The sequence below is a fragment of the Plasmodium malariae genome, assembly GCF_900090045.1.
Source record: "Plasmodium malariae genome assembly, chromosome: 3".
In the NCBI taxonomy this organism is placed as follows: domain Eukaryota; phylum Apicomplexa; class Aconoidasida; order Haemosporida; family Plasmodiidae; genus Plasmodium; species Plasmodium malariae.
In genome coordinates, this window is record NC_041777.1 from 312342 (window position 1) to 330550 (window position 18209).

At 27.5% G+C, this 18209-nt stretch overlaps 3 protein-coding genes across 3 annotated transcripts; 2 read left to right on the forward strand and 1 right to left on the reverse strand.

The window, feature by feature from the left end:
* Positions 1-1038: 1038 nt before the first annotated feature.
* Positions 1039-10927, forward strand: PRPF8 (pre-mRNA-processing-splicing factor 8, putative; the record flags this gene model as incomplete). The annotated part of the gene is made up of 2 exons (XM_029008781.1): positions 1039-1089; positions 1322-10927. 2 exons carry the CDS (start codon positions 1039-1041, stop codon positions 10925-10927), a joined length of 9657 nt encoding a protein of 3218 aa, XP_028859374.1.
* Positions 10928-12352: 1425 nt separating this feature from the next.
* Positions 12353-13536, reverse strand: PmUG01_03015600 (conserved Plasmodium protein, unknown function; the record flags this gene model as incomplete). Its single annotated transcript, XM_029008782.1, has 3 exons — positions 12353-12542; positions 12803-13002; positions 13288-13536. The coding sequence occupies 3 exons, from the start codon at positions 13534-13536 to the stop codon at positions 12353-12355; spliced, it is 639 nt and encodes a 212-aa protein (XP_028859375.1).
* Positions 13537-14683: 1147 nt separating this feature from the next.
* PmUG01_03015700 (conserved Plasmodium protein, unknown function) lies at positions 14684-17634 on the forward strand (the record flags this gene model as incomplete). The annotated part of the gene is made up of 9 exons (XM_029008783.1): positions 14684-14720; positions 14979-15355; positions 15553-15670; positions 16052-16193; positions 16321-16363; positions 16693-16820; positions 16928-16977; positions 17337-17401; positions 17590-17634. 9 exons carry the CDS (start codon positions 14684-14686, stop codon positions 17632-17634), a joined length of 1005 nt encoding a protein of 334 aa, XP_028859376.1.
* Between the last annotated feature and the right edge of the window lie 575 nt (positions 17635-18209).

An 18209-nucleotide genomic window follows, 5' to 3' on the forward strand; every position in this document is an offset into this window, starting at 1 on the left:
TTTCCGTAAAAATGGAATCAAATATCACATTCAACGGAGGAATGTGTTTTAATAAATACAATTGCACAGTAATAATAAATACTATGGATGCATTTTTTTTTTTTTTTATTATATGTTATATAAATATGTAGAATACCGTTTATGGTAAAAATAAAAAATTCATACCTCCTTTTTACTCTTATTGGAGTTACACTATTATTTTGTGCCTTAATATGCATTAAGTAGGTATATATAAATAAATAAAAAATAAATATATATATATATATATATATATATATATATATATATATATATATATTATGTACATACGAGAAAAGATAAGGCGACATTTTTAAAACTTCTTGTAAATGCTTATTTATTACTGCTCTTTAAAATGCAAATAGGGAAACGTTAATAAACTACTAATCACATGTTTGTACAAATATATATTAAGAGCCAAGGCAATGTTTTATATTTTTTTCTTTCTTTAGTCCTTTCTCTTCTTACTCTTTACTTATGCACGTTTTTCATTTTTTTCAATAAATGCAACATATAAAAACATTAAAACTTTTTCGTACGTTGCTGAGAATGAACTAATTTAAAGATTATTTTTTTTATTTCATTTTTTCATCATACTTTCATGAAATTAAAGCAAAATATATTTGTGTTCAATTTTTTTTTTTTTTTTTTTTTTTATTCTTTTTAAAAAAAGGAATATATTATATCCTTTATGTTACATCATCATGTATAACCATATAATATATTTCACAAATGATATAAAAACGTTTAAAAAAAATTTAAAACTATATTCTTCTTTCAAATTTTTTGTCATATAAAGATAGTACCTTTTTTAAAGAGTTATAAGAGTTTTGGGAAAGATATTATACCGAATAAGAATCATACGCATATTATATATATGTATATATATATGTACGTATTTGTATATGTATATACATTTATGTGTATATATATGTATATATATATATAAGTACATATGTATTATGTATACATATATATATGTACGTGTAAGCGGTTGCACTACCTTTTCGCCATTTTAAAATGAACCATAATGGAGCTTGTGAACAGTCCACAGAAGATAACGCGAACGATGTAAGAATAGATATGGACGTGTCATGCATATGATAAGAAAAATCCATATATGTACATGTATACACGCGTGTATATCTTTTCTTTATCTCCATAACAAAAGAGAAAATTCTTTTTTGTTTTTTTTTTTTTTAACCACCCATGTTCATATAAAATAAAAGCTCTCAAAAAAATTCATGAATTTTTCAAAATTTTATGCACAGTATATGTTCAAAAATTATATTTCCATTTTTAGGGGGTTAATAATGGCTTAAATCTAGCACAGCCATGTGAAGGCTACACAGATACAAGGACTAGCAACAATTATGAAGAAAACAAAAGTATGACATGCAATAATGAAAACGGTGTAGTTAATATAAATAAGGATCCTCATAATTTTACCAATAATTCCAATGGTCAAACAGGAAATACAAATGATCCATCAAACTTGATGAATAATACTAATTTGCAAGGGCATGCATCAAGTATAGGAGCTCCTAATATACCCAGCAATATGCCCATGCATAATATGAACCTACAAAATAATGCTATTAATAGTACGTATTATAATAATCAACAGTACAAAAATGACCTTAATATGAATAATAGTCTACAAGAAAATGCAAAAACTGCCCCCAGCAATGTTAACAATTTTATGCATAGTATGAACTCATTCCCACAAAATATGTCGAACCTGCCACAAAATATGACAAATTTACCACCGAATATGACAAATTTACCACCGAATATGGCGAACCTGCCACCGAATATGCTTAACCTACCACCGAACATACATAGCATGCCTCCAAACATGCATAATATGCCTCCAAACATGCATAATATGCCTCCAAATATACATAATATGCCACCAAATATGCATAGCATACCACCAAACATGCATAGCATACCACCAAACATGCATAGCATACCACCAAACATGCATAGCATACCACCAAACATGCATAGCATACCACCGAATATGTATAGTATGCCACCGAACATGCCTAATATGCCGCTGAATATGAATTATCTACCCCCCAATATAAGCCACCTTTTGCCGAACATGATGAACCTTCCTCCACCCCCCTTTATGATGAAAATGTCAGGTGTAAAAATGAAAAATAATAAAATGGGAAGTTCAATGGAAAATCTTAAAGGTGCAAGTACTATGAATAATCATAATGCGTATCATCAAAATGTGGATAGTATGACGTTCAATAATAGACCTCCATATATGCAAAATAGTAGTGGAACTATTAATGGTAACATACAAGGGATAAACACATCCTTTTACTTACCTCCACATCAGTCTTTACATTTTCCTAATTATATGAAAATGCATAACACGGAAGCGGCACAACAAGGGGAAAACAACAACAATACCAATAATAGTAGTACTGATGACGTTATTTCATCATCCATGTATTTCAATGCAAAAGAAGAAGAGGAGGGTGGGTTCTACCCTTTTAATAACAAAGAAAATGGCATGCACGTAGATAAAAAAAACAATGAAGAAGAAACGGAAGATGAATATATACAAAAAAATGGAAAGATCAAAAAACAGAAAAAGAAAAAAAAAAAAAAACATAAAACAAATAATGAGGATGAAGATATAGAAGGAGAAGAAGGATATTATATGAATAATATGCGAATGGAGGGTGCTAACGGTTTTATGAATCCTATGTATAGATCTAAAGAATTTTCTATAATTAAAGAAAAAGCTAGGAAATGGAAAATGTTGAATAGTAAAAAATATGCAAAAAAGAAAAAATTTGGTGTTGTAGAAGAAAAAGAAGAAATGCCGTGTGAGCATTTGAGAACAATTGTAAAAGAACATGGTGATATGAGTAATAAAAAATATAGATATGATAAACGAGTTTATTTAGGAGCTCTAAAATATATTCCTCATGCAGTATTTAAGTTATTAGAAAATATACCTATGCCATGGGAACAAATAAAAAATACAAAAGTGATATATCATATAAGTGGTGCAATTACATTTGTAAATGAAATATTTGTTGTTATAGATCCATTGTATATAGCTCAATGGGGTACCATGTGGATTATGATGAGAAGAGAAAAAAGAGATAGAAAACATTTTAAAAGAATGAGATTTCCACCTTTTGATGATGAAGAACCACCACTAGATTATGCAGACAATATATTAGATATAGAACCCTTAGAATGTATACAAATGAAATTAGATAAAGAAGAAGATAAAAGTGTTATTGATTGGTTTTATGATTCTAAACCGTTATTATATAATAAAAATCATATTAAAGGTACCAGTTATAAGAAGTATAAATTATCATTAGAACAAATGGGTGTTCTATACAGATTAGGTAATCAGCTCTTTAGTGACTTTCAAGATGATAATTATTTTTACCTATTTAATCTCAAATCATTTTATACTGCCAAAGCATTAAATATGGCAATACCCGGAGGACCAAAATTCGAACCATTATATAGAGATATATATGAAGATGATGAAGATTGGAATGAGTTTAATGATATTAACAAAATTATTATACGGCAACCAATTAGAACAGAATATAAAATTGCTTTCCCATATTTATATAATAACAGACCTAGAAAAATTGCAGTGAGTAAATATCACTCACCTATGTGTGTTTACATTAAGTTAGAAGATATTGATTTGCCTCCTTTTTATTTTGATCTAATTGTTAATCCTATTCCTTCCTACAAAATTAGAAAATTCAATAATCTTCATAATGAAAAATCAGACTTGGATGATTTCTACTTAACATATACCAGAAAAGAAATTGTTTATGAAGATACATATGACAAATCGTTTGATCAAATGAGAAACAGAAGAAACAAGGACACACATGTCGAACGTAGTGAGAAGTGTAAAAATCAAAGTGGAAAGGAGGAGAAAGACGAAGAGGAAGTTAACCACCACCGAAGTCATAGCAGTAATAGCGACTTCCTAAATGAGAAATATTGCGATAAGAGGAAAAAAAAAAGCAGAAAAAAAGAAATCTCAAAAAAAGACAACCAAGATGGAAAAGATGAAAGAGGGAAAAGGAAAAAAAGGGAAGGAAAAAGAGAATCTGAGAGGGGTAAAAAGAAGGGGTACAGTTCCAGTTATGAGGGGACAGAAAATGATGAGGGTAGTGGAAGCGGCATGAACAATAGCAGTAGCGACAGTAATATCGACAGGGGAAAGCATAACGAGAAGCGGAAACCAAAGTTAAGTACAAGCAATGACAGCATTGATAACAGTGATACGAACGTATCCAGCAACAAATACAACTCGAACAACTTGAGTAGCAGAACGAACAAGTATAAAGATGAAGACCAATATGAAATGGACAACACTACCTTGGAAAATTATTCATGTGATAATAGCTCGAAAAAGGATTATAAAAACAATAAGAAGAGGAGAAACCCGTACCACGACATGGAAGATAACTCAGGTGAGGAGGAGCAGACGGAAAGGGAAAACGAAGGAATGGATGAGAAGCAAAAGAAGGGGCAACTAGATGATAAACATATGCAGTATAAGCGGGATGAGATGGAGAAATGCGGGGAGACTGCAAAAGAAGGTGAAAAAAGAAAGAGAAAAAAGAACAAAATAACTGTTAAAAATGTAGTTTATGGTATGCTTCCCCTATTGCATGACTATCCCTTATACACTGAAAGAACTATTAATGGAATTCAGCTATATCATGCACCATATCCATTTAATAAAAAATGTGGGTACACAAGAAGAGGGATTGACATACCACTGGTTCAGTCATGGTTTAAGGAACATATATCAACAAAATATCCGGTTAAAGTAAGAGTATCTTATCAAAAACTTCTTAAGTGTTGGGTGTTGAATCATTTACATTCAAAAAGACCAAAAAGCATGAAAAAAAAATACTTATTTCGAATATTCAAAAGTACGAAATTTTTTCAATGCACAGAGATGGATTGGGTGGAAGTAGGTTTACAAGTTTGTAGACAAGGATATAACATGTTAAATTTATTGATACATCGTAAGAATTTGAATTATTTACATCTAGATTATAATTTTAACTTAAAGCCCGTAAAGACTTTAACTACAAAAGAGAGGAAGAAATCTCGTTTTGGTAATGCTTTTCATTTATGTAGAGAGATATTAAGATTAACAAAATCTATAGTAGATTCACATGTACAGTATAGGTTAGGAAATATTGATGCATATCAATTGGCAGATGGTATTCAGTATATCTTTTCACATGTTGGTCAATTAACAGGAATGTATAGATATAAATATAGATTGATGAGACAAGTAAGGATGTGTAAAGATTTAAAGCATTTAATATATTACAGATTTAACACAGGGTCTGTTGGAAAAGGTCCAGGTTGTGGTTTATGGGCGCCACTATGGAGAGTATGGATATTTTTCCTAAGGGGGGTAATACCTTTATTAGAAAGATGGTTAAGTAATCTGCTGGCTAGACAATTTGAAGGAAGAGTGTCTAAAGGTATTGCTAAAACAGTAACAAAACAAAGAGTGGAAAGTCATTTCGACTTAGAATTAAGAGCCGCTGTCATGCATGATATTATTGATATGATTCCAGCTGGATTAAAAAATAATAAGAGCAAAGCTAGGTTAATATTACAACATTTAAGTGAAGCTTGGAGATGCTGGAAAGCAAATATTCCATGGAAAGTTGTTGGTTTACCATTACCAGTAGAAAATATTATCATTCGTTATATTAAATTGAAATCTGATTGGTGGATAAATGCGACTTATTATAATAGAGAAAGAATTAAAAGAGGTGCAACTGTAGATAAAACAGTATGTAAAAAAAATTTAGGTAGATTAACAAGATTATGGTTAAAGGCTGAACAAGAAAGACAACATGAATATTTAAAAGATGGGCCATACGTTACAGGAGAGGAAGCTGTCGCTCTGTATACTACTGCTATTCACTGGTTTGAGTCTCGTAAATTTACTCATATTCCCTTTCCACCATTAAATTATAAACATGATACAAAGTTATTAATTTTAGCTTTAGAAAAATTAAAAGAAACATTTACTGTTAAAAATAGGCTAAACCAATCTCAGAGAGAAGAACTAGGTTTTATCGAACAAGCGTATGATAACCCGTATGAAACACTGTCAAGAATTAAGAGGCATTTACTAACACAAAGAGCATTTAAGGAAATATCTATTTCATTTTTAGATTTATACACCCATTTAGTACCTGTGTATGAAGTAGATCCATTAGAAAAAATTACAGATGCATATTTAGATCAGTACTTATGGTATGAAGGGGATTTGAGAAATCTGTTTCCAAATTGGGTGAAACCATCTGATAATGAACCACAGCCATTACTAGTATATAAAATGTGTCAAGGGATAAATAATTTACATAATATATGGGAAACCAAAAATAATGAATGTGTTGTCATGTTACAAACACAGTTTAGTAAAATATATGAAAAGATTGATTTAACACTATTAAATAGATTATTACGTTTAATTGTAGATCATAATATAGCTGATTATATAACAGCAAAAAATAATACGAATATTACATTTAAAGATATGAATCATATTAATTCTTTTGGTATTATCCGAGGATTACAGTTTTCATCTTTTGTTTTCCAGTATTACACTATTATAATAGATTTACTCATATTAGGTTTAACTAGAGCCTACGATATTGCAGGTCCATATAACGACATTAATCAGTTTTTAAGTTTTCAAAATGTACAAATAGAAACAAGACATCCTATCAGGTTATATTGTAGATATGTAGACAAAATATGGATATTATTTAAGTTTACTAATGATGAATCTAAAGATTTGATACAAAAATTTTTGACAGAAAATCCAGATCCAAATAATGAAAATATTGTTGGTTATAATAATAAAACTTGTTGGCCTAGAGATTGTCGAATGAGAAAAATGAAACATGATGTAAATTTAGGTAGAGCAACCTTTTGGGAAATACAAAATAGAATACCTAGATCTTTAACCTCTTTAGATTGGGACCATTATAATACTTTTGTAAGTGTTTATTCGAAAGATAATCCTAATCTTTTATTTTCCATTGCGGGATTTGAAGTACGTATATTACCAAAAATAAGGCAATTAAGTTATGGTATTAACATGTACACATCATATATCAATGAGTATAATAAGAAGGAGTTAAATGGTGAAGAAGAAGGTGGTAATCAAAAAGGGGGAAACAATACAAATAACAGTATAAATAATATGGATGTAAAATCATATGAAAAAAATGTAGTCATTTCTTCAAGTGGAAAAGAAGGTACATGGAAATTACAAAATGATGTAACAAAAGAAATAACAGCAGAAGCATATTTAAAGGTGTCTGAAAATAGTATGAAGAGATTTGAAAACCGAGTCAGGCAAATATTAATGTCATCAGGAAGTACTACATTTACGAAAATTGCTAATAAATGGAATACAACTCTAATAGGTTTAATGACTTATTTTAGAGAAGCAGTATTAGATACTGAAGAATTACTAGATCTACTAGTAAAATGTGAAAATAAAATACAGACACGTATTAAAATTGGTTTAAATTCAAAAATGCCATCTCGTTTTCCACCAGTAGTTTTTTATACCCCAAAAGAATTAGGAGGATTAGGTATGTTATCTATGGGGCATATATTAATACCTGAGTCTGATTTGCGATATATAAAACAAACAGATAATGGAAGGATAACACATTTTAGAGCAGGGTTATCACATGAAGATGATCAGTTAATACCAAATTTGTATAGATATATATCTACCTGGGAAAGTGAATTCTTAGAAAGCCAAAGAGTATGGTGTGAATATGCATTAAAAAGGAATGAATGTCATAATCAAAATAAAAAAATTACTTTAGAAGATTTAGAGGATTCTTGGGATAAAGGTATACCAAGGATTAATACACTCTTTCAAAAAGATAGACATACATTAGCATATGACAAAGGATGGAGAATAAGACAATTATTTAAGCAATATCAAATTATTAAAAGTAACCCATTCTGGTGGACTAACCAAAGACATGATGGAAAATTATGGAATCTAAATAATTACAGAACTGATATGATTCAAGCATTAGGTGGTGTTGAAGGTATTTTAGAGCATACATTATTTAAAGGTACCTTTTTTCCAACATGGGAAGGATTATTTTGGGAAAAAGCTAGTGGTTTTGAAGAATCGATGAAATATAAAAAATTAACAAATGCACAAAGGAGTGGATTGAACCAAATACCTAACAGAAGATTTACTCTATGGTGGTCTCCAACAATTAATAGAGCAAATGTATATGTAGGGTTTCAAGTACAATTAGATTTAACAGGTATATTTATGCATGGGAAAATACCTACTTTGAAAATATCATTAATTCAAATTTTTAGAGCACATTTATGGCAGAAAATACATGAATCGCTTGTCATGGATATATGTCAAGTGTTTGATCTGAATTGCGATTTATTAGATATAGAAACAGTACAAAAGGAAACAATTCATCCAAGAAAATCATACAAAATGAATAGTTCATGTGCTGATATCTTACTTTTTGCAAATTATAAATGGGGTATATCCAAACCATCATTATTATCAGATGAAGATAATATATTTACAAACAATCCTGAAATAAAATCCAGTAACAACCCTGCTTCTTTTAGTTCCTATCCTTATACCTCCAATCAGTATTGGATAGATATCCAACTAAGATGGGGTGATTTTGATTCCCATGATATTGAAAGGTACAGTAGAGCCAAATTTTTAGACTACACTACAGATAATCTGTCTATATATCCATGCTTAACTGGTGTTTTGATAGGTGTTGATTTAGCATATAATTTGTACTCAGCTTATGGTAACTGGTTTAATAACCTTAAACCATTAATGCAAAAAGCGCTACAAAAAATTATTCAATCCAATCCGTCATTATACGTATTAAGAGAAAGAATTAGAAAAGGTCTTCAGTTATATTCCTCTGAACCGACTGAACCTTATTTGAATACGCAAAATTATAACGAATTATTTTCATCTCAAACTATTTGGTTTGTCGATGATACAAATGTATATAGAGTTACTATTCATAAAACGTTTGAAGGAAATTTAACTACTAAACCTATTAATGGTGCTATATTTATATTAAATCCCAAAACAGGACAATTATTTTTAAAAATTATACATACCTCTGTATGGATAGGGCAAAAACGTTTATCTCAGCTAGCGAAATGGAAAACAGCAGAAGAAGTCGCTTCTTTGATTAGATCATTACCTATTGAAGAACAACCAAAACAAATAATTGTTACAAGAAAAGGTATGCTGGATCCGTTAGAAGTCCACTTATTAGATTTCCCAAATATTATTATCAAAGGAACAGAATTGAACTTGCCTTTTCAAGCTTTATTAAAACTTAATAAAATAGGAGATCTCATTTTAAAAGCTACTCAACCACAAATGTTGTTATTCAATCTATATGATGATTGGTTAAACAACATTTCGTCCTTTACTGCTTTTAGTAGATTAATTTTAATTCTTAGAAGTTTACATATAAACCCACAGCAATCCAAAATATTATTACAACCAAATAAAAATATTATTACACAACCACATCATATATGGCCTTCCTTTAATAACAACCAATGGATTAATTTAGAAGTACAACTAAAGGATCTAATACTAAATGATTACTCAAAGAGAAATAATGTACATATTGCTTCTCTAACACAAAATGAAATAAGAGATATACTATTAGGTATGGAAATAACCCCACCATCTATCCAAAGACAACAAATAGCAGAACTGGAAAAAAATAATATAGATAATATTGAACAGCAAATGAAAGTTACTACATCTAAAACGACAACAAAGCATGGAACAGAAATCATCGTTTCAACATTATCACCACATGAACAACAAACATTTACAACAAAAACGGATTGGAAAATAAGATATCTAGCGAACAATTCTTTATTATTTAGAACAAAACATATCTATGTTAATAATAATAGTTCTTTAAAAAATGTAAATCAAAATGGTAGTATGAATGCAGTGAGCACAATTAATGATTACACATACGTAATTGCAAAAAATCTTTTAGAAAAATTTATTTGTATATCTGATTTAAAAATACAAGTAGGTGGTTTCTTATATGGTTCATCACCTGCTGACAATTCGTATGTGAAAGAAATTAAATGTATACTTGTACCACCTCAGATAGGGAACTACCAATCAGTAACTTTATCAAATTATTTACCATCTAGTAAATATTTAGAAAATTTAGAAATACTAGGATGGATACATACACAAACAACGAACTGTTCAAACACAAGTAATCACTTAACGACCTATGATATGGTTGCACACTTATCATTTTTGCAAGAATGTAAAATGAAAAAAAATAAAAAAAATAATAAAGAAGCCAATACCTCAGATGAACATGATGCTGCTGATGATGATACCAATGATGACAATGTGGAATTTTCAAAATTTTGGGAAAAAAATAAAACTATTATACTTACTTGTTCCTTTACACCTGGTAGTTGTACAATCAATGCATACAAATTAACAGAAGAAGGTTATAGTTATGCTAAAAGTAAAAAAAATTCCCCTGACTTATATACATATCCGAATATGAACAACTTGTATGAACAAGTTCAGATTTTGCTGTCAAATGTGTTCGTTGGCTTTTTCTTAATACCTGATGATAATATATGGAATTACAATTTAATGGGAATTAAATTTAACAATAATCAAAAATACTCGGCTCACTTAGACATTCCCCAGTCCTTTTATGCTGACATACATAGGCCCAATCACTTTTTACAATTTTCCCTACTAGATCAACATGATGGGGATGAGGCCGATGTAGAAACATCCTTCATTTAAGGCGGGATCTTACCAGCGTCGTCACTCGTCGAAAAGAGAGTTGTATAATAAACCGACAGTGTAGAGTTATATACATAAAGCGATTAACATAGAGCGGTTAACTTGAAGCACTTTCAGAATAAACACCACGCCAATGACCCATCTGCCTGGAAAGTTACACACATGTATACATATAACATATATAACACACATGTATCATATATGTACATATTCGTGGGAATACAAAAACTTACTAATTGAATAGCGCGTTGTTAACTCCAGAGGAGTATGTTTACACACATACTGGATCTCTTCTTATGGATAAGGCGAGCGCTTATTTTACAATTTTTCAGTGATGATTTAAAAATCAAAATTTACTTTTATATATATTCATTTTATTATTTATTCATTTATCTATTAATTTGTTTATTCATTTATTCATTCATTTATCAATTCATTTATCAATTCATATATCTATTCATTTATTTATTCATTCATTTATTCATTCATTTATTCATTCATTTATTCATTCATTTATTCATTCATTTATTCATTCATTTATTCATTCATTTATTCATTTATTTTATTTTATTGTTTTTTTTTTTTTTTCTTTTTTTTCGAGCCAAAACAAGAACATAAATTCCCATCACATATTATCATACATTAGAGCATTTTTTTATATTATCACCTTTTCACTGTTAAAGGCTTTTTCATTACATATTTTACCCATATTGTCCTCTTCCTTTTTATATATTCTTTTCACGTTATCGATTATCTGATTATCATGTGATTTTCATTTAACAAAACAATTTCTTTGTACGCGTAAATTATTATAAAAATAAGAATAATAAAAGTATAAAAAAAAAAAAAAAAAAAAAAAAAAAGGCGTTTATCTATAATACATAATTATAAACTAATGATATTTCAAATTTAATGAAAAGGGTTTATATGTCCGCTAAGACATATTTTTATATTCCTTTTGGAAAAAAGGGAAAACAAAAACAAAAATGGAGAATGATGTAAAAGGTTCTTAAACAAATATATACACGTGTGTACGCATGTTCACATATACGTACAATCACTCGTATATGTATTACATATACATGTCCATTCCACCCTTCCACCCTTCCACTCATTCACATATACACAGAGATATATACATAATATATACACATGTATATATTTCCTATTAAATGTACAAATATATTGCTTCCCAAACATATTGAACACTAGACAAACTTAATGCCACTGATGGAAAGTGCAAATAAATTAAGTACTGGCATTATTCCTGGGTCATATTTTTTTAATTAAAAATTCAGAAAAATTTACATACACATGTACGCACATGTTTACATATTTATAAACATATAACCACGTAGCAGGGCAAGAATTAATTTTTGTTCATGTACCTTAGCTATTCTTGTGCAAGTATTTTCAACTATACTTCTATTTGATCACCCTTTTTTTCTTTTTTTTGTCATTGGTAATATGTGTTAATAATGCCTCTTTTACTTTTCTTTTCCTTAGTATATCTTCATTCATAATACTTCTTTCTTTCGATTCTTGACTATTCAATGTAAATTCTAGAAATTCGTCATAAGTGTTATGTGGAGTACAGCAACTCCATCTTAAATTTCTAAGGGAGAAAAAAAAATAAAATTCAACATATACAATCTTGAAAATAGGAAAATAAAGATTCATTAAAATGGTTAAGCGCTGCAAAAATGAAAATACACACACATGCACACATGATACATACATGTATATATACATGTATACATACGTCTATAGAGGCAGACGCACATTCGTAAACCCATACACGTATCATATAGCTAGCGACAAACATAAATCCCTTTTTTTTTTTTTTTTTTTTTTTTTTGACAAGCTCTATCTTACTTTGCTAATACCGAAATTGTAAAGTGAGTGTTTATATCATTTTCGAGAATATTTTTGTTTTGTATTTCTAAGTTATTTACATTATAATAATGCTGATAAAGTGGGGAAAAATTCAAAAAATCATCTGAGTTAACATTTTTATATAATTCATTTGAGAATGCTGAAAAATTCTTTATCGTGTAACATTTGGAACAGTAGACCTACAAATGGGGGGGAGGTGTGAGAGAAAAATGACAAAGAGATAAAGGGAAAAAAAAAAATTTTATTTCAATAAATTTTATACATTACAACATAAGGCATTCGTTCTATTAACACTGAACATGTATATGTGAGGGTAAACGCATATCACTATACTCACTTTTTACATACATGTAAAAAAAAAAAAAATAAATAATAAATACAAGCTCAGTGTGTTCATTTTACACTCCTTTTTCCTTTTCGTTTCTTACTTCTATTTTGAGAAGGGAAAAGGATGTTTTATTTACATCTATATCATACGTAAGAAAAGGGTTGAATGTATCGATTTGTTCTGAACACTTATCACATTTCTTTTTCTTTCTTTTTAATTTTATCAAGGTTAGTTTTAATTTCTTCTTCATCCTTTTTGAAAAAATATTAAATATCTCATAAACTGTTTTTTCTATAGGAAATATTTTTATCTCAAATTTTAGCTTTCTCTTGTTTAAATGATTAATTGAGACATTTAATTTTTCTTTTATATTTTTCTCATTCATTTTAAAGAAGATGGAAAACAGAAAAAAAAAAAAAAATAATAAAAGATGCTATGTAAGTCTTACATTAAAGAGAAATAGAACAAATTAGCGTATTTCCACAAATATGGTTTAATAAACTTTTGCTATAAATATAAATATGTATGTATATATATATATATTATATAATAAAAGTAGTGAACATAAATAAAACAACAGAAAAGATTGCACAAATAAATTGGTATTACTAAACAAGTACTTTTTCTTTATTACATATATATATATATATATATATATATATATATGGGAATATAAAAAACTGACAGTTGTAGCGCTCATCAAAAAAGAAAAAGCTAAATTAGAAAAGAATACCAATAGAATGTAATATTTTTTTTTTTTTTTTCAATTATTCAAATAAATTTATAGTAATATAAAAAAAAAAAAAAAAAAAAGTGCGCTTTACTGCAACAATAATATAATAAAACATATTCTATACTAATATTTTATTAATTTTTTCTTATTGTCGCATACGTAATTATTAGGAAATAAAATAGGAATTATTATTATTCCAACGAAAAATTAAAGTATTTTCTCTTTGCTGAAAATATATTTAGTGGACTTATTTGTATGTTTATTTGTAAATTTCGTTTTATTTATTCATTTATGTATTTTTTTTTTTTTTTTATCTATTCATTTTGATTAACTATGGTTCCTACGTCGTAAGCTTGATTTGAAAAAAAGGAATAAAATAAACATAATATATGTACGTATATATGTACGTATATATGTATGTATATATGTATGTATATACGTATGTATATATGTATTGCATATATATTTATATATATATATATATGTATTCATATTTATATATATATGTACATATATTTATATATATATGTATACGTGTAATCTTTCAACTGTATTATATATTTTAAATGCTTTATGACAACATGAGCTCTGGATTCCACTTATCGCGCCGTATATAACAACATGGACATGAAATAAATGCAAGAAAATTAACATTTTTTTTTTTTTTTTTTAAAGCTAGGTTGTAAACTCCTTTCCATATATTATTACATATGTATATTCCAATTACGAATTTGCAATTAAAGATATATTATACACAGTAATTACTACCATTCGTTACAAGTAACACAATTTAGGGAAAATGAAAAACCTAACGGAAGCGGAGCAAAAGTATTTGAGTAATTTTTTAACAGAAAAAGAATACACGAGAAATCTATTCCTTTTGCATGTATTTTATGAATTTCAGTGATAAAACCTTGATGAATATTTGTTCATACGTTTTGTGTATACACGCAAGTATGTATATATATATATGTATATTTACTTATTAATACACGTACTTGCATATGTATATACTCGTTGTGCAGTTTACGTAGTTTTCCATTTTTTGACCATTTAAAATTTCCCCACTGTATTTTTTTTCATGCTCTTGGTAGACCATGATTGGGTGAATGACAAAAAGTGGAAATTATATTTGAGCAACCTATACCCCTCACCATCAATGAATAATATGGAAAAATATAAGAAAAAATATTTTCAGAAAAATATTGACAACAATCTTGACATAAATACAAATTTTGATAGTAACAATAATAGTCATAATAGTCAAAATAGTTTTAATAGTTATAATAATAATAACAATAATAACATGAGAGAGCAAAAACAAGAAACTTCGAATTTTTATTCTCATAATACTAATTTTTATAATAACATTGGGCAATTACCAGTGTTCATATTTTTCTATTGTACCTTTGTTTTGTGTACAAGCCTCTTTTATTTTATAATTCTTTCCTTAAACTTGAGTTTATACAAAGTAAGTGGAAGAACAAAAATGTTCTCATAAAAAGTTTGTTGCAAAAAAGATTGCACTTGTGAGATAACATACTACAAATTGTTAACCGTTACAAGCTAGCCACATATCACTATTTGCCAACTACTAATCCCAATAATTACACATACACACATAGACAAAAAAAAAGAAAAATACACATCTTTTCTTGCCTTCTGTAGAAAATTGGAACCTTTATGTCTTTGTCCTATTTTTTCGCATTCTTAAGTTTACTATTTTTGGAGTACAAAACACAGAAACAAAACTTTTCCTTATTGCAGTTCTTCTCAAGCGAAAAGGGTACTACTAATGAGTGTTAAGAAGCTTTATAAGGCATAAAAACGAAATAAAAAAATTTTAAGTATATATATATATATATATATATATATATACATATGTTTGTATATATGTTTTCATGAATGCATTCTTTACGAAAAAGTCGTATTGAAAAGACTCTTTAATTTATATTTATTTCCATTTTGTTTTACACATAATAAGATATATGAGTCCCTTCTGAATTGTATAAGAGTAACCAAATTATGTGTATACCTTAACGATTATATGCACTATATATATATGTACAGTATATATTTGCACAGTATATATTTGCACAGTATATGTATACACTAAGAAGGCAATAATTTCCAAAAAAAAATGTTCTTCACATCCCCCCCTTCTTAGGCCATTATTTGTCCTACTCTTTGATACTTTTTTTTATTAAAGACGCCGTCTTAATATTTTTACCAATTTTTTTTACTCTTCTAATAAATACTTACCTTATATATAAACAAATTAAATTTAGTTTTTCTCCCATAATTCAAAGGTACATATAACAAATAGTTAATAAGAAAAAATATACATAAATATTTGTGTTGATATTCATTTTTTCGCACTAATTTTATAAATATATATATATATATATATATATATATATATTTATTTATTTATAGGAATTATTACTTCAACAAAATTGTGTCTTATTTGGACAAAACTGTAAGATATACTTATACATATATATATATATATGTGTACGCATAACGAAAAACAGGACATTATGTATACGCATATATAAAATTAGGCAAAAAAAAATATAAAAAAAAGTTCGGCATAAACATGTTTGCGCGTTATGCGCGAACAGTTAATTAGTCAAGCAATCCGTGCGGTTGTTCTCCATTTCTTTGCACTTCTTTTTATTATTTTGTTGTTTTGTTATTTTGTTGTTTTGTTGTTTTGTTGTTTTGTTGTTTTGTTGTTTTGTTGTTTTATTGTTTCATTATTTTCTTATTCTTATTCTTATTCTTTTTTTTTTTTTTTTGATTCAGATCCTGAATGTTTACATGATGAGGGCTAATGTTGAGATTTACAATTTGCTTTTTATAATTATCTGTTTGTTTCTCAAAAGGGCCAGCCTACTGAACTTAATTATTTATATGCACTTCTTTAAACTAAAGTATAAGCAAAAAAAAAGGAAATAAAATTCTAACAAAGTTTATCGTTTTTCTCATTATATGCAATATTGCTTTATATAAACAAAAAAAAAAATTTCCCCTTTTGCAGATATAGTTCTTCAGATTCCTATTTTCACGCTTGCTACTCAAAAAATGGAGGTACATTTAATTATGTTACTTTTTTTTTTTTTAATTTTTTTTTTAATTTTTTTTTTAATGTTTTTTTTAATTTTTTTTTTTAATTTTTTATTTAAAATTTTTTTCTTTTTTTATTTTTTATACATGTACATTTTTAAATATTCTTTTTTTTTTTTTTTTTACACATACATTTTTCAACACTTTTTTTTTTTTTTTTACACATACATTTTTTAACACTTTTTTTTTTTTTTGCATATATACATTTTTCAACACTTTTTTTTTTTTTTTTGCATATATACATTTTTTAACACTTTTTTTTTTTTTGCATATATACATTTTTTAACACCTTTTTTTATTTTTTTTTATATCTTTCTGCATAGAAATGATTAGACAATGTTTGTCTCATCCCATGGTACCAAAAATATTTCTGACCCTATTCAATAAGGTAAGCATAAAAAGACAAAACGAGTGAGTAGTATCTTAGTGAAGGGAAAACTAATCTCGTTATGCGAAATCATTTGAACTCTGCGCCCATACATATACAGATGTATGTGTATGTATATATGTAAACATGTATATTGTATACGTGTATCCACGTATACACATATATATGCGAATTTTTAAATTTCTCAGGTGTCTCACTACCTTAATGTATACTTAAGTTACAGGAGGGGATAAAAACAGAAGAGTGACTTCGATTCCATATTATATACTTTTAAAAATACTTAAAATTTTATATATTAACAATTTTTCAATTTTTTTTTTTTTTTTTATTTAAATTATTGAAACTTTTTTTTTAATTTACTAAGAGAAAAAAATGTATACATGTAGAATATAGTATTTTATTTATTTTTTTAAAAAAAAGAAAAAAAAAAAAAAAAAATCGTAAAAATATAAGCGTTATCTGAATGCAACACAACTTCTGAAGTGTGATCATTCTTCTTTGTATTTAAAAAAAGGAAAAAGAGTAAAAGATATAAAAAAAATATATAACAGGATAAATAAGAAGAATAAAAAAAGTAGCCAAATGAATTGCTCTACATTTTTTATGTTAATGTTACTATAATTAAGCCTTGTAGATTGTAGGTAGGTAAAATAAGTTAATCCTTTTTTCCTTTTTTTGTTTGTTTACAACTAAGAGTTAAGGTTAATATACATAAAAAACGAAAATTCGTTTTTAAATAAACGAGGATATGACGAAAAATTGTCATAAATAAAAAAATGTGTATATATATATATATATATATATATAT